The sequence below is a fragment of the Chlamydotis macqueenii genome, chromosome 5 (assembly GCF_036417535.1).
Source record: "Chlamydotis macqueenii isolate bChlMac1 chromosome 5, bChlMac1.mat, whole genome shotgun sequence".
NCBI lineage: Eukaryota > Metazoa > Chordata > Aves > Otidiformes > Otididae > Chlamydotis > Chlamydotis macqueenii.
The window spans coordinates 54,016,712-54,035,209 of NC_141560.1; the positions used below are offsets into that span (position 1 = coordinate 54,016,712).

The 18,498-nt window shown below is 37.5% G+C and overlaps 1 protein-coding gene across 4 annotated transcripts in view; it reads right to left on the minus strand.

Annotated features, from left to right (window-relative positions):
- Positions 1-1,777: 1,777 nt before the first annotated feature.
- The window catches only part of KMT5B (lysine methyltransferase 5B), a 31,660-nt gene continuing 14,939 nt past the window's right edge, over positions 1,778-18,498 (minus strand). For 3 of the 4 annotated variants that reach the window (XM_086748107.1, XM_086748108.1, XM_086748109.1), the window contains 7 exons: positions 13,674-13,839; positions 12,339-12,448; positions 10,196-10,362; positions 9,502-9,521; positions 9,176-9,312; positions 6,425-6,621; positions 1,778-5,154 (listed from right to left, as the gene is read on the minus strand). In XM_086748107.1, coding sequence (XP_086604233.1) covers positions 3,689-5,154; positions 6,425-6,621; positions 9,176-9,312; positions 9,502-9,521; positions 10,196-10,362; positions 12,339-12,448; positions 13,674-13,839 — 2,263 coding nt within the window. In that variant the 3' untranslated portion in view covers positions 1,778-3,688. The remainder of the gene's footprint in view (positions 5,155-6,424; positions 6,622-9,175; positions 9,313-9,501; positions 9,522-10,195; positions 10,363-12,338; positions 12,449-13,673; positions 13,840-18,498) is intronic. The other variant, XM_086748110.1, reaches the window with a different exon arrangement.

Consider the following 18,498-nt stretch of genomic DNA (forward strand, 5'->3'; position numbering starts at 1 on the left):
AATTACTGTACAGTCTATGTGAGCTTCTACTTGAGCACAGCATTTCGGAATGCTCCCCCCCGATATGCTCGCCGCTTTTTTTTTTTAAAAAAAAAAACAAAAAAAACCAAACCCCACAATTCTGTAACAGTTTTGTGAAGAAACAGTATTTGTCTTACAAAGAATCAAGACCTTTGACCATACCCTATTAACTCACCACATCAAAGGTGCAAGTCAGCTAAGTCACATCTGCTACCCAAATGTTTAAAAGCTGATGCTAAACCTGTCCTCAACTACATGGCAGCTCAGCAGGCACGGCCTGTGCCAGGACGCTCACAAATCTGCAGCCAAGCCATCACTTTCACGGTGGTTGTTATATTTCTTCTTTAGCTTCACAATGTTTTTACACATAAGACAAAGCTAGTGGACAAAGCCCACCTGTAACGCACTTCCTCCAATTCTTCAACCCACTAAAGATGTGCTGTGGTCACCCTAAACCTACCCAGATGTTGTATCTTTTCTTACCAGTATTTTGGGGAATGAGAGACAAAGTCCAGAGTCCCCGAGAGTCAAATCAACTTCACGCCTTGTGGTCTGGACAGCAAGAAACACCCCCAGGTTGTCAGGTTCTTACACATGTGACACAAACATTCGTCTTCCCCTACTGCGAAGGTGAGGGAAACATTGTACTTTGAAAGGACTGAGGCTGTGCAACCCCTGCCTACCTGATCAACGTGGGAGAATTAATGATTTTCAAGGCATCTGTAACACCAAAAATCTGTGTAGCAGGACATAGCTATGGACCCATCTACCCTGGAAATGACTAAAAGCTTTTGTTCTACATTCCCCAGACAAGAATGTTGTTCAACAAACAAGCGCAATCCAGAGTTCCCGATGCCCAAAGAGCTACTTGTACTTATTTCTGCATCAGAAAAAAAAGAAAGGCAGGTCTCATTAAGAGGTTGGCTGAACTACAAGTTAGTAGGAACATCTACTCCAGCAAAACAGCCTCCACCTCTAAGGACAGGATTCTCTTGCAGTTTCTTCACCACCTGTTTCATGATCTGCTTTCGTTACTTGATGCTGGTTTAGCAAGCCCTAAGCTTACTCTTGAGCATACTGCTCAGTAAATACCAACAACAGCTGGCAACATTTGCTTGCTCTATCAACCCCCTTTTCCTCAAATGGCCAAACCCCGTTTCTGCAAACCAACCACCCCCCACCAGAACCACTAAGACTGCCAGAGGACCATTCAGCAGGCAGAAGAGCTGTAAGAAAAAAAAGTAACTATGGAGCAAATGAGAGTGACTGGTATTGAGCAGCACGCTACAGGAATACTCCAGGAGGCAGTGAACAGCAAGTATGCAGACGCCGTTCAGCCCTTCACACCTCTTGCTGATACAGCCACATACTTGCAGGGCACATCACCCAGTGAAAATGTGACTGAATTCCTCAGGAAAGAGCTGTTTTACTGTTATTTGTCATCAAAGTTCCTACTACAAAGCAAGCCCTTAACACAGCCATTTTCCCTGTAACCCAACCTTTAATAACCTGTTTTTATAGGATACAGTACAATTAAAAATCCCACAAGACAATCCACCATAGCTGACTCAGTACTCAAAAATGTCAGCCTACTTACCAAAGCTCTGTGTTCAGTCTTCTGTGAACTAAAAGCCCAGGTCTGACAGGAGAGACTGTGCCTTACCTGCAGGCCTACACATTTTTTTTTAAAAATACACATTCCATACATGAGACACGGCTGGCCTTTAACAGAGACTGGACATTGTGAAAACAAAGGTACAAGTATTATGTTTAATGCTACACTTAATGCTCTACTAAGAATACAGAAGGGAAAGTGAGATGAAGGCAGATTCTACCACCTGATTTGCAGTCTAACAAATTACCAAAATACATTTGAAAGGATTTATTTGAAAAAATTCATTTCTGTGAGGGTCAGAGAGATGGGCCAAACCAGTATGATCAGCTCGCATGGAAATTCACCCACCCGTTTCCACAAGTACTTCCACAACCGGGTAACACAGTGGTCACGTAACTCAAGCTCTTGCTTCTCTGGGCAGAGAATGTTGGACTTCACAAGAAAATACCACACAGCTAACAGTGGAGTCAACTAATCCAACAGCACATGTTTCATGATGCAACTTCTGCTTCTACACCCCCGGGTACAAAAATTCTAAACCTTAATCCATGGTTGAGTAAAAACACAAATACCACAGACGAAATTTCTAAACAGTTACGGTCATCTATGACATTTTAGACCTGTTTCAGAGAAATGGCTTATAAATGAGTGATTTACACATACAAACAAGTCCACTGTGCCCAGAAGTTTCCTAACATTCTTTTATTAAAAACAAAAGAGCCAAAAATTGCCCTGATGCTCTTCATTGTTATAAAGCAGACTCTGAAGTATTATGTGAACTATGTATGAGCAAAGAACTCCAACTGATGCAGAGTTTAAAACTAGGTTTACAATTTCCTATTTTATTGGCATGAATGTATTTCTAAACTTAAAAACCCTTCTGGCAAGTTATCTCAATTTCTTATGACAAAATTTCTCACAACACACAAATATTTACAACATATACATATTTTTTCAGTCTTTTACAACTGGTTCTTAAAAGACAAACAATTTATAGGTTACCACAGAACAAAAGCTGTGACTTAGTTGTTTTTAATTTCATAAAACTATCATAAGTTAAAGTGAATAGATTTTCTTTAAATTCCTTGTAGCATTTTACAAGTGCAACAGAAAAATATGGAGAACCAATTTAGGAGAGCTGCAAGTTCATTGGATAAATGTTGCCCATTGTAATCACATTATTTCACAGCAAATTCTTGAAAAAATAAGCACCAATCATTCTTGCAAAGAACAATTTTATCTAAAAGTATTGAAAAGTGTTAAATACAAGGTGTTTAATTTACATAACAAGCAATAAATACACCATATCCAAACTTTTATTCTGCATACTGCTACCCTTGTACATATAATGTACTAAAAAGTCAGCAAATTGTCAACACCTTTTCATTTTTCCTCTTTTTTTAAAGAAATCAATTGGACTTCCAACCAACGGTTTGCTACTATAACAAAGGCCACAAACAGTACGTCTGGGACAGCATACAGTGTTAAAACTGACAAACTCCAAGGGGGAAAAAAACATCTAGCAAATAAATTGAAAAGCTGTAGATCATTGCTGGTGATATTAACATATACTAAAAAACCTTAATATGCTGCTACTATGATTTTTTAAATTGTTTAGTCAAATATCGTATGAGCAAACCAATGCTCTTACTGATCAAAAATAATTACGTAGCCACACTGTATTCTCATTGTCCTGCATGGAAAGATTTGATGCAATTTCATAACTTCGCTTGAGCCTTTATTTTACAACAGAGCATTACCTCTAAATCAGAATTGCACATAAGAAGGCTATTAAAAAGTACAATAAAAATCTGCACAAATCAGACTTAAGAAGAGTCAGTATGCTGTACACTTTCTACAATATTACGTTGATAGGTGAATAAACAATAAAGAAGTGCTGCCACTAAGGTTTTCACAAAGTTCTTCAGTTGAGGAATAATCAAATGGAATTTTTGTTGGGTTTTTTTTTGTTGTTGTTGGGGGCTTTTTTTTTTTTTAATTTTTAAACTTTTTTTAAAAAATGACATCCAGGTCAGTTTAAGACCTATAAGCTTATGCATTGAGTCTTAAAGACTGATCTTCTCTCCTCCTGGAAGAAATATCAATATCTATTGAATCCTTGCCAACAATAAGCCTTAATCTCTTCGCTGGAGGAAGAGGAATAAAGTCATCAAATTCATCATCATAGTCATCTTCCTCTTCATCGTCCTCCTCCGATGAAGATTCATCTGCTGTTTCCTCTTCATAGTGACCATAATCATCTACTTCCATTCTCGATTCCAAAAGGGAGAGAGTTTCACTACAACACACACCATTTTCATGAAGGTCATCAGGGTACGTCCCTCTGTTTTCTTCCTCTCGTTTTAGCTGTATTTTTAATTTTGTTGAACTATTGCCTGATCCTGAGTTAAACCCATTATTTAGCTTTGCTACATATAAATTATTATCTTTTTCATGGTCTTTACTTAATTTGATGCTTATTTTCGAAGAATTCATTCCATCACTTTCTTGGTCATTTGCCTTGCTACTGCTATCATGGCGTCTACGAAGAGTCAGTTTAGGGATCCCAGAGCTATTTTCAAGGATAAGTTGTGCATCATACCTCGTGATTCGTCTTTTCTTTTTACTTTTTGCAGTTCTAAAGCTGTCTTTTGCTTTAAAATTGTCAGATGTTACTACAGAGCAGCCACCAGATCCAGGGATACAGTCTTTATAGCCAACAGCTGTGTCCACCACATTCCTCTCTCCCAGTTCTGAATGAGAACTAACCAAGTCTGGTACTTCATCTTTCACAGGTGTATTGTGCGTAGTATCAGTTTCTTCTGTTTTTGCTGATGGTTTCACAAGCTTTCCTTGTCGAGATTTCTTTTTTGACATGCCTGCATCATTTTTCTGGCACCGAATCTCCCCTTTATGTGATGGTCCATGAGCCACATCATTTTCCTTTATCACATGAGACTGCTGCTCTAAAATGTCCAATTGCGTTCCGGTCGAATTATTCTTACAGCTATCCAACATATTTGGTTCAAGCTTTATGTCAGAGGTCTCCTTCAAATTCAGCCTTGTTCTCATTGACCTCCTGGTTATGTATGTGCAGGGTGGTATATCACCATGCTCATGAGCACCTTTCATAGAATTCAGTTTATGTTCTCTTGCTGCATGCCTTGTTAAGCATCCACTAGAGACTGCCACTTTGACTGGTCCCTCCAATTCTTTATCCTTTTTAATGGGCAAGTTTTTATACAAAACTACTTTAGGCTCTTTGAGAACTAAATTTCCCATTTCGAGCTTTCTAGAAGCATTCTTTTGCTCTGGCCTTTTGCACTGATTTCTCAACTTTATCTTTGAAAGTAAAGGCTTTGCAGGCTTTTTCAGTCTCTTTGGTACCCTGGAATTATTTATATGAGTTAGTTTAGATGAGGTAGAATTTGATGATGCTGGAATTCTTGATATAGACTGTCTTGTTAATGTTCTGGTTTTGCTGTTCTTTTTTACGCCAATTGAAGATTTTCTGTTAGCTGCAAAAGAAAAATGTGGGTTTGTTATGACACTGCGCTTTATCCTGAGTTTCCCACTCCCAAATGCTGTAGTTTTACCTCATTTATTTCAAACGCTTCATCAAAATCTGTGAAACAGTTAAGGAGTGAGACTGCTTAACTTGCAACTCAGGTATTAAAGGAATTGTTAGACAAGTCAAAAGTACATCTAAAATCCAGGTACACTTCCCTCACTGCTCCCGGTATACCAAGTTTGTTTTTAACTGAATTTCTTCTTCCACTGATTTTTAAAAAAATCCATCCCACATTATCCACAGTTTTTATTGAGCATTATCCCAGCAAAAACTGAGGATCAGCGTGGTCTAGTATTAAGCCCAGAATTTTTTTTCCTACGGAGGGGGAAAAAAATCCCCAAATCCTTAACTACTGTAATGTTTCAGGTTCAGATACCCAGTTATCTTTCACCTACTGTGGTAAGTAAAGGACTTTTGTCTGCCCAAGCAAAGCTGCAACTTTAAAGCTCTGTAACTAGAGATCGTAAGAGGGGTTTTGGAAGTGGGGTTTTTTTTGTGTGTGTTTTTTTTTTTTAAAGTATCACAGCAGCAAACAGGAGCCAGATGGAATCACAGTATTTTAGGCGGCTCCAAATCTGATTGCTAGTTAAGTCAAAGTTTAAGATATTTATATTTTGCCTATACTGAGGGTGGCACGGGTGAGGAAGCAGGGAAAGTAAATGATACTCACTACTCCATGAAGAGGAGCATCACAAACAAAAATCCCTTGCAATTTCTTCTGAGATTACTAACTGTGCACTTTCACTTCAGAATAGGTACCTGAACTATAAGTCCTGAATGTGGAGAGGGAATAACTGCCCAATTTAAAGGATCGAAAGGAAACCACTGTTTAATAGTTTTTACTAAGTGCATTTATTTAAAAATCTGTTTCCCTACAGAATGTAGGTAACTCAAACTATGTAAGTTTTCCCTCCTAAACCATACTACGTGTGATAGTTTACTGTATTTTGAATTAATACATGATTGATAGAATTTAACTGACATGTTTAGAAATATGACACTATTTGCTTTTGATATAAATAAAACAAAACAAGAACATACCCCCTATTGTTCTGTGCATTCCCTATTTAATTTTCCTTCAGGTTCCTGAACAAATTTCTCGAGACCAGTATCTGAGATGCATCTCAACACCAAGAGAGGAATTCCATCACAGTGGAAGTTTTTCATGTTTTTAGGAAACCTTCAATCCTACACTCCAAGCTTTTCCCCTTACTTACTTGCATTAGCTTTTTCCTGAGTGGTATCTGCATCAGTGTTAGAGCTGACGGACTGGCTGTCTGAATTTTTGCTGCTGTCACCCAGCTTTTTAAGTCTGTTCAATCGTTTATCTGTTTCTCTCAGTCCATATTTACTATTAATCACAGGAGTAGGTGCTGGCAATCCCACTCTTGATTTAAAAGCACCAGTTCCGCGTCTACAAAGAAAAAAAGAGGACAAAATCTATTAATAACTTTTAATATAAACTTAAAACTCTGTTTCATATACAATAGTTTTAATCCCAACTATATGTTGATAAACAATACCAATAACCACTGAATTAGCATTTTGTGGGCTGTTTTAGTAAGATATCTATATACTTATCTATTTTAGTAAAGTGCAGAAAAACCTTCCATCTGTTTCTTGCAAGAATAAAAATTGCAGAAGTAGGTTTCCCTTGCTTTTTGTCTATTTTAGTATCATTTCATAGTCAAATTGTAGAGGTGAAAATGAAATACGGTAGTTCAAAATACTACTTAAATTAACTTAGGTAATGATTTAACTTTTTCCTAATCATATTGGGCTAGTAAAAAAACGCCAACTTCAGCTACAATGTCTGTTACTGCATCAGTAAGAGTTTAAAAGTACAGAAAAACGGAATAAAGTTATCATGCAGTTCTGTGTTCCTTTGTAACTGAAAGACTCCAGTATGTATTTATCATGAAAATGAAACAGTTGAGCAATCTAGAACTTTTTTCTTTTTCTTTTAAAGTAATCACAGAAAAGGATGAAGAATAAGAATTCTTTGAAGTAACTACACTTCCACCAGTACTACCAGAATTCTTTTGATACTCTTCAGTAATCCAGTACCGTTGCACTTTGCAAAATTACTAAAAACAACTTCAGTTTGGATTCCAGTGTGTTGTACTGGAAGAAAATCTACAAAACTTAACCAAAAGTGCACCAAAAAGATCAGACAGGATCTCAAGCTCCACAAGGTTAATTATTATGCTGACACAATACTTGTTCTCAAATTAACTGGTATTTGTTTGATATGGAACATTTTTTCAGTATTATTTTGAATTCTGCAAATTACAGACAGCTTAAGATACTAGACTGAACTTGGCACAAGCAACAGCCACTTCAGATCAGAAAGTAATGGTGCTACAAAAAACCACAACTGTCTTCTGACATGTCGTCTTTGGTGCCCAGTTGTCTCAGTTAGCCAGCATGAACAGCAGGCTCACCTAAAAAGAGCACATGCATATATGTAAAAATAGGCAAATTTTCTCGGCAATGATTTTTGAAGGGTTGAAAAAAACTGTACAGTGACAACCTTCCCACAGCTCCCAAACGTATCCCATAAATTCTTAGAAGTCTAGCATTTTACACTACAAATTAACACCCTTTACAGTATAGTCAAAATTGGGTTACTTAAAAGGTTATTTTTTATAGTGTACCAAGCGACAGTTGCAGTGTTGGCAAGGACTAATTTTTTCTTGCTCAACTCCCCTAAATTAAAATCTATCATATTTGATTGCTGTATTACAGTCTTGTGACTAAAAAGCTAAAGTTAGAATTACCCAAACGTTAGCTTTAAATTATAACATTTTCATGTACTTAAAATACAAAGATAACAAGTTAGTGGAAATGTTCGGACACATAAAATTGGTTTGTCCTGAAAAAGAAAGTATGTCTGTATTACATTAATATCAACAATCAAAGGAGCTTGAGAAAAAAGAAACCTATCACTCTAAGTAACGAGGAAAGAACAATGCATGGCACCCATTTGTTCAATACTAAATAGCTCCCAGGACTCAAGTACATTTTTACTAGCAGCTCTCCAGATAAAGTCTGAGGAAGTAATTCCCTTTACTTGGAATGATCTACCAATATCGTACGAGCTTGGACGTCTACACTAGAAGTCCTTTGAACTGCAAGAATTATTAGTGACCAAACCAGCTACTAAAAATGAAGGTAGGATTATAAAACTATTTAAATGGAAGTGCACTAAGCTATTTCTCATGATGATTAGTATTTCATCCTTTATAGGTTGTTTTTCCTCTCTACAGTCAGGTCAAACAGTAACAGAATGTCACAGGTTCTGTGTAGTTCCTCTTGGAACTAGGTGAAACTCTCACAAGTGATGTTGAGCCTCCATGCTCACAGTAAGCAGAAGTTTCAATGTGGCAAAAAACAACTATGAAATGATTTCAACTAATTTTGTGAAGAATTAGGGTTGGGACAGCACAGGTGAAAAACAAATACAACAACAACTTTGCTGCTATTGTGCAATGGACAGACATAGGCAAGTACTTTCCAAACCAGTAGATCATTACAAATACACAAACCCCTAAGTTCTAATAACAAACGCTGAAAACTGTTTTGCCCATTCCCAGCAGAAGAGAACTTCAGGTCAACACAGAAAACATGAATGGAATTTGCTTTTTCTAGTGCAAAGAAGAGCAAAAGTTGGGGGTCAGTTGCTAATGGTCTTGTAGAAGCTACAACCACTTTTCCTTCCAATTCTACTTTATTCAGTACAAATATTTTTAAGAATCTACACTTTTTGTTATTCTCATTTTGGGCTACCTCTACAACAGAGAATCAAAAGAAAAACAGAACGCAGGAGTTCTCAGGAAACAACCAGCTAGGAAGCAACTATAATGTATCCAAAAATCTGAGTACTCATAATCAAGGACTTCCAGTTTCACAAAATATATCATGAATATGCCCAATTCCATTTGAAACTTATTTACATCAATGCATACCTTTCACAGGTGTAACATTCGCAGTATTCATTATTTTCTCCAAAAAACCCATCTCCATAGTAACAAGAGATTTCTTCTCCAGGTTCAATATCTCTTAGAGCTTTCACACATGCTGTATCTCTGCCCGTTGATACAAACTGGGGAAGGAGATGACAAGGAAGGGGAGGGGGGAAAAAAATTAAAAATAACAGGTTAATCATTAAGGTTGAACAGTATATGAATAAGAAAGAAAAAAAAACAGTTGGGGAGAAAAAGGTGCAGGGATATAGGGGAAAAAAAAATGTGGGAGGGGTGCTTTATTTATTTACTTTAAATTTCTTGCTTACCTTACAGTTAGGTCTGCAATCTGAAAAAGGTCCAAAAGATAAAGTCAATTAACTGTTGATAAGACCTGAAACATGAATAGTTGTAGATATCTAAAGTAAGGATTCACTCTGACTTCAGTAACTGTAGAATCTCAGCTAAATATTGGGAGTTACATTAGTATTACACAAAGCTATACATCAAAAGGCACCTATTTTCTTATTTTGATACAGTTTGGTTTCTGAGCTCTTCCCTATGCTATCACAAATGTTCAGTTTTCCTTCTCTTCAAGGTAATAGGATTTATCTTAAATCCTACCTGCTTTTCCTTCAGCATACAACTGCAACAGAATCAGTTAAGCTTCTGTGCAAAAGGTTAAAGAAGGCATAAGAAATTAACCTAAGAAACACATTACTGTTGACTAAGTTCACAAAGAACTCAAGGTAACCCATAATATGCTCTACTAATTTAGCTGCCAGTTCCAAAGTCCCTGTGAAGGAAGAAGGCATTACTTCCTAGAGTCTTCTGTGAATTTCCCAGTTCACAGCCAATCAGCTCTGGTCTGGGAAAATCCCATCAGGATTTTCTCCTACAGTAATCCAGTATGTCAGATTCAGACATTTTCTCCAAGATCCTGTGTTGTTCAGCTCACATGTGACAACACTTCTGAGCAGGACCGCTATGTCCTCTAACATGCTCCCTATACTTACTACTCACCATGATTGATAAATGCAGCAGGACCAAGCCATAGCTGTGCACAGTTTTTCCGTGTGGAATACATGACACTGAAGTCATTTTCCCCATGTCTCAGCAGCATGTTTTCTTCAATTTCTGACAGCTCAGCAATACAGCCCACAAGTAACTCTATTTTATCGTTTCTTTTCCTTTAGTGTAAAAAGAGTAGCAGAAATACATATATGTCAAAATTACAAAGTAATTTCACAAAAAGAAAAGTTGTCAATAACAAGAAGTGTTTTGTAAACCGTCTCTCAACCCCTCTAAACCTTATGTTTTCATTCAGTTAGAAACAGGTTATTAGGCTAAATAGACCTTTTTATCAGACATTACATAAGTGTTTTTATGCTACTATACAGAAACAATTACATCAATTCTGACAGAATTTCCTGAGACTGCAAGCAAGAAATCTCAAGAGTTGATTACTTCAGCTTCTACAGTTGTTAAAACCAAATGCAAGATTTTTTCATTTGTGCACACTCCCTCCCCATCAGCAGTTAAGACATTTTGACTTCCTCCAGCTGCTCTTGTTTGCATTTCCTATACTTCATCCTTTGGCCAGGAAAACACAGCACAGTGAAGATGCTTAGAACTTCATGGCTTCCTAAAAAAGGCCCAGTTCTGACTCAAAAAAGGCCAGAATTCATGCAAAGTGTTTTCTTCTCTCACAAGTAGTTTCTCAGCATTAAGCTAGTCCTTGAAATAGACCACTGGAGGGGGCACAAGGGACACAACTAACAAAAACCAACAAAACTATGACACCTTAATGTGCAGACAGCCAGTCCACCATCATAAATATAGCAGATCAGAGGCACTGAATACTCTGCCTAGGAGGAAGTGCACAGTTTCTATTATATTCCAAGGGCATTGTTTCCAGTGGTCCTTAGAGCGGCCATTTCAAATTTTAGCCAGGTTACTCTGACACAGATGAACATGGAAATACTAAATATACATGAAAGACACAAACTGGAAGCCAAGCCTTTTAAGTGCAGAATTCTCCTTTTCCAGAGAGCACAGAGAACTCTACCAGTTTTGAGTCTCAACAGTTTTACAGATATTGGAAGGGTTAAGAAGCAGCCCTCCTGTGGTTGGCTTTCTGAGCTGCAAGGGCGCATTGCTGGCTCACGTCCAGCTTCCCATTCACCAGTACCCCTAAATCCTTCTCAGCAGGGCTGCTCTCAATTCATTCTCCGCCCAGCCTGTATTTGTGCTTGGGATTATCCCAAAATTCAAACTGAAAAAACTCAACCCAAGAAAATGCTAATAATATCCGCATTGTGGAACTTCCAGCTACAGTCATGGAGAGCTAGGAACTGGCCCCAACTTTCTTAAAGCTTACTCTTCCACACGTTGAGGCCGCAGCCCCACAGTAACAGCCTGCTTCCTTGGTAGGCTGCCAGCGTAATGTCTAGCCACTCAGTTCTAGTCTGCACATAACAGCATATCATCATCTCAGATGTGCTGTTAGGAGTATGTTCTGCCACAAAGGAGAACAAATAAATTGGGGGGGGGGGGGGGGTGTCGTTAGAAGGAAGAAGGAAGTGGAAAATTTATTTTAAAATCTGAATTAACCCAGGGATCTGCTGCTGCTGCCACAGACATGCTTATAATGAAACTCAAGATGTGCCAAAATGAGATGGGGAAAAACAACGGGGTTCCAACTTCACATTTCCAGGAGAGATTTATCTTGCAAAATCAAAATATGCAAATAACACCCCTCAGTTTCACAAAAGTGAAAAACTGATTTCCCCCACAATTATTTGTTGTATAACAAATCCAGCATAACATGAGTCTTGACATGGTCATGTTTCTCACAGGATGCCAGCTCCCCATGATTAGAGGAAAATAATTATCTGACTGAAAACAAGACTTGTATACTGAAAACTGCATGGCTACATCTAAGTATACAAAGGAATGTCTTACAGATGCATGTATTGTGTGTTCTGCACAAATGTATTGTACTCTGCAAAAACAAACACTAAATTTAATTTGTAAGTAAAAATACAGAACTTTGTATTTCACTGGTTGCAATTTTAATTCTAAATCATATCTTTTAAATATTGTTTTTAGAATATTTCAAAATAATTGACAGAAATAGAATGCAACAGTAAACTATATTTCTTACCATTCTTTTGTTGCAACAATTTTGGCTCCATTTTGCTCAGAAGAATACCGATTACAAGGCAGTATCTCAAACCCACTGTCAGTTGCAAACATTCGTAAATAAATAAATACCTGCAATGAAAGAAAACAGTACTGTTCTGTTACAAGCAAAACAAAAGCAGTGCGAAACTTTATATAAAAACAATGAACTGCACCAAAAGCCACCAAAAAATGGATATTGTAACGCAGTGCTGTTTGCTGAAATGCATTTCTGATTATAAATTTTAGCTATACATATTACATTAATCTTATTTCTTCAGAGTGACTTGCAGGAATCCCCACATGGATAATGCAACTATTCAAGGAGTTTAAAAAATGTTAAGATGCCTTGAATGGTACAAAGTTGGCCCAACCAATGAAAACAAATAATTTCTTCTTAAAGTCACTGATTAGTTGCATTCAAGAATTCTTCTCAGATCTTTAAGAACCACTGAGATCTCACAGTCTAGAGAATCCAATTTTATTCTTTCTAGTTCTGAAAAAGATATTACTTCCATGACAAATCTAGATACTGAATTAAGGGATTATCGGATCAAGTCTTTTTAAAATGCGGTTGCATTACTCAAAAACACTTTGGGAAAGCAGAATTTGCTGCCTACTTTTATTTACACTACTAGATCTGGTACACTTTAAAGTAGGTCAAATTCCTTTTGGTTGTATCTGAAAACAATGCACCAACCCTGAAGGAGTTGGTTTTTGTTTTGTTTTGCTTTAAAGTAAAAAAAAATCCCTATGATTTCTTTGCAACTTAGAGAGTCAACAACCTTCATGCTACATACAAAACTGATCTGGGGTGTGGGAAGTGAAGGAAGAGGAATAACACTCCCACATAAAGCTCCTAATCCCCAAAAAACTTTTTCCTTTACCTTTGTCACACAATTTGATTTACAATAGCTGTAAGTAAAAATAAGCAACAGAAAACAAACAAACTAAAAAGGGAGGGGGGAAAAAAAAACCCTTCCAAAGAACGAAAGAAGTCCTCAAAACTCTGTCTCCCACAAGTAGGTCTTCTCTCTTCTGCTTATGACTTAAGCCAAAGAGGCAAGTGTTTTTTTTCTTTCTACATTTTCTATTGAATAAAACAGAATGGTAAGTTAACTCAAAAAAAAGGCGGGGAGGGGAAAGCCAGCTGGGTTTTAAAACACAAAGGAAGTTTCTGTTAAAAAGCAATCAAACAAATAACATAGCAAAGCAGTGGATTACTTTCCTTTACTACTGCTAACATTCCTAAGAAATGTTTAAATTTTCTTAGCCTTTCAATCATCTGAAAAAGCACATTAATTACAAATACACCTACATGTTCCTTGAACAACCTTTCCTGCATTTTGTTCTTGTTAAGAAAATAGTGCCGGGCCCAGTCACCTGACGTCAAGGACTTGAAGGCTTTTTCTAAGTGCTCATCTTTCTTAAAACGTTCAATCACCTCTTTTAGTTCTTCTTGCCTTCCTTTAATAGGTCGAAATCTGAAATAAAGAATAAAGCTATTCCAGTGCACTGTTATTCATTCTCAGTTCTTCCTCAGTTACTCACAGCACAGAGTTCTTTTGCTAGCCATATAAATATCTAACTCCTAGCATAAAGAAATTAACCATTACGCACTCACATCACAGGCCCTCATTTCCTGAGGTAATGGCAGAGATAAGGTAAAACCAAGCATACTACTTGGAACATTAAAACTCTCCATTCTGCCGAGAAGCACAAGTTATTTATAAAACAAATCTCTGATAAGATTAATCAATGCAGGATAATACTTCAGTGTTTTCAATGCCTATCATTTGGAACAAAGCAGCTAAAGAACTACTATCATAAGAGTGTTACTGCCCTTACTTTCTTAACAAACTGACTATTATTAAAAGTGCATGTGCAAAAAAAGTCCAACAAACGACCTGGATGCTCTAAGTTTCCTACTTAACACTGGTATCAAGGGATCTACGCACAGTTCTGGTTTTTTTTGTAGCAGGGTTGGGGTGTCTGGGTGTGTGCATGATTTGAAATCTAAGCCTTCTCCAACTTCACACACTACCCTAAATTTTTTAAATAGGGAGCAAACAATTAGACAGCACAACTGAAAAGACTGAGTAAGAAATCTCATAAAAGAAAAAAAAAAAAGCAACTATCTTGAAGAGTGATTTCAAATAAACTTTTGCCCATCCCAATGCTTTACTACGTTGACAAGTCCACTATATGGGTTTACGTAGATTGCAAACTTAATATTTGCATTCATATAAAACATACCTCTTAATGACCATACAAAAACTATTTATAAATAATAACACACAGCATAGATACTACATCTGTGGAAGACTGAAGTTCCACATGAAGAATTTTTCACCAAAATATTCGCTACAGGAAAGAGGTAGTTGAAAATCATGCTTAGATAAAATACGAAAACAAACCCCTGTACATGAGCAAAGAATTCTGCCTTCTTCCCACAGCCTGAGATTTAAGAAAAACTACCCTTCATATCTTTAACAGGAAAAAACTGGTTACAGAAAAAACCTATATGACTGCAATAAGTAGGAGCTCCACTTTTGAGCTGCAAAACCATCAAGAGAAAGCAGAACTTAATTAGAGATTATGTCAGTCTCTATAAATTGCCTTTGACTGAGCACATACCCATATGCACTTCGCTTTGGGGCAGAGGTGGGGTGTGCATACTTCTAAGTGTACGACACCCCAGCGGACTCTTCAGACATAAAAATTTTCTAGGGTCATGAGAAGCAGTTTTCTGCAGCTCCTTTTACACCTCACACCTTTTGCTTACACAGCATATGACAAAAGTGTCAAACAAGCTAACAACTTTTGATTAAATGCATAAGACCAAGACCCATTACTTGCTGCTCAAAGTGTGTTACCATGCTGATTTTTTCTCCTCTTACTTACCAAATGAAGTTTGTATTTGGTGACAAAAGTAAACAAGGAGAAACAAATTCTTGAAGACGGTGGAAGGGAACCTCATCAACTCCCTCACTGATACCCTGTTTTTAAGTTACCATATCTCTTGGCTTACCCTCATCTTAGAACGCTGAATGTTGCAAGTAACTTCTTTTCAGGTAACCAAATAAAATTTGCTTCTTCTATGCAACTTACATGCAGGAAATAAAATACCTTAAGTGTTGCACATCCCAAATTTATTTCATCTTGTAAAATAGTAAGAGTTTAATCAGAAATAACTAATAATGATGAGGATTCAATTTCCTTCATTAGAATTAAAATGCTGTTATTTATGCTCCTGACACAATAAAGACAGACCTCCTTAACAGCAGTGTTACTACTGTTCCATGCTACTGCTTTTACACATTTCCATTCAACATTCTCCACCTGAAAAAACTCCTTGCAATATAACGACTAAGCAATCTTTTAGATCTTTTTGAATATGGCAAAAATTATCAGCATAAACCCGTGAGCTTTCAGAGAAGAAGATACAGTAAGTAGTTTGGAGAAGACATTAGGTAAGTTTTCTTCCGGCTGGGATAACATCTAACAAGACAGCAAGGGTTAGTCAAGAAACAGATGCCCACTTCGAATTGCAGTATTTACCGTGAAGTTTCAAATCAAGTTCTTTATGAATGAATAAACTTACCTCACCTCTCCAAAAAGCTAACTGTCTAACAAGCTGCTGAGATGCCACCATGGAAGAAAATTCCCTTCAGACTACAAATGACATGACTGTTACTATTTTTCTTCTGTAGCACAGCAAAGTCTCCCTCAACTTGCTAGCCAGATACAAGACTACTATCTCCCAGTTCTCTCAAAACCAGAAAGACTTCTCCCAGATTTGACAGTCATAACTCACAGAGCTTCTTCAGGCATTAAGGGAATTTAAAATGATATAGCCTGACTAGTTTCAGAATAGGACTTGCTTTTATTTTCAATCAGAAATAATCTCCCCAACAAGGACTCAACTGTACCTACATCATGAGAAGAACAAAGCACACCAATGTGCACAAACATGACAAAGGTCAACATTTTGTTTACATCTTTATCTGCAAATGTTACAGGAGGAAAAATCACAGGATTTACAGCTAAAATTTGTCTTCAGCTACGTCTGTTCTAAAAGAATGATTGCCCTCTCCCTTACATTTTATGTTATATGTTGAAATGCACCATTTTTTTTAGCTAAGTGACCTACAGGAGCAGAGATAGCTGGAAAAATCATCACACTGAAAATTACATTAGCACCTGAGATAGGCAATGTACGTGATGATACACATCATACTTGCTTATCACCAAGAAGAAGCTTGGTCTAGGCTAAAGAAAGCAGTATCCCAATTCAACGACCAGTGGGATAAAAGGAAAAATAAGAAAAAATGCAGGGCAGATGCTAAGCTTAAGCAGTGGCTCTTAGGACCTACAGAAAAAGAATCAACACCCTACGTTTTCTAGCAATTAGAAGCACATCTTATAGCCCAAAGCAACGCTCGTATTTCAGATCTTTCACAACACACCGTTCTCAGAGGCTGACCAGATGGCTACCTGACTAGCTGCCTTAGGTAGCTCAGAACCAGGCCCCAACCCCTTAAAAGTCACCTGCATACCTCCATGGATCCCATTCAGCAGGTGTTTCCACAGGTTCTTTTCTTAGGCATTCCACACTGCTGGTGGAATTCCTTTAAGTATCTAGCAGAGACTCACATAACATCATTCCTGAGAAGCAGAATGGTTACTGTATGCCCAAGTCTTGAAAAGGCCAAAAAGGCGGCTGGAAACATGAATGGGGTGAAGAGATTGTAAAAACCCCAGAAATTAAGATGTCAGATGAATGTTACAGTGTATGCCAGACATTTAAAACTTGAAGCACGAACTGGGTTTTTCAAAGAACATGACTCTCGGCACACAAGGGTTCAAAAACTAATACCAAGGACCTACTGCGCCTCTACCAAAATACTGTACTGATATTTTTTTTACATGGTGACAAGACACGAGATAATGAGAAAAGATGTACAGGAATCCAAAAAAGCAAGGAGTGTCCACAAGTACATGGAGAGATGCTGGAAACCAACATCATGATGTACAGCATTTCACTTCAAGAGTTCCAAAATCAATGAAACAGAATGAAACTTTGCACCCTGAGCCTGAGTTAGTGAGTTGTTCACAGCACACGTAAACTGCACTGAGAGCATATAAAGTTTATGAGCTAATCCAGAATACTACAACCCAGACACCTCATGAAAGCTTCAGTACTTTCACAGGTGCATCTCCATACATATTTTAAAAGGTACGTTCTGATCTGAGATGCTGAAGCAGCCAATATGCCAAGAAAGCCTAGAAGTTGAGTGTTCCTTAAGAATTTCAGGGTCTACTGATAGCCACTTCACTTCTCCCAGGGGTATAATGAAATAGCAATTTATTCCTTAGTTTCTCCCAGCACTACCTACCAAGAAGTCTATCGATTTTGAGAAGCAACCTTAAATACTATCATTTTGGTGTTACAGGGCTTCCTCATCTGCATACAACATTAAGAAATAAAAAAGTCTATGCATCTGCTGGAAGAGTCTATATGACTGTTTTTGAGCACCACCATGAAGAGAGCCTGAAAAGACCCCACAGCCAAATATACGTGTGTGTGTGCGTGTGTGTGTATACACACACATATATACAAACTGAGCCAAATAAATTGGCTTTTAATTGTCAGTAAAAGAGGAGACTAGTTCAAAGAACAGAGAGATAGAAAGACCACAAGAAAACCAACAAAACAAACCAGCCAACCCAGTCTCTAAGCAGAGAATCAATTAAAATCAGAATTGTTTATCCAGACTTCTGGCTTGTTCCTATGAACAGTACCTTTATTAGATTCCATCATGGAAACTGAACAAGACACTCTGGTGTTTGAACCTGCTCACAGGCACATGCTCCTTGAGCCACCCTACAAACAGCTTCAGGGGTCAAGTCTCACAGAACACGGAGTTTGCCACCAAACAGTGCGTTCTTAAAAGTAAGCCAAGAATGAAAAACTCAGCTATCACAGTACCTTTAAAGAAATAATAACAGCACTTCTTCCTGACAAGCTGTAGAATGGAAACTTTTCACACTTCCCTAAGAAGTATTTATTTTTCCCTAGACAACAAGATCCAAAAAAGCTATAGCTACTGCAATTTCAAAATCAGCTAGAGGATGATCTT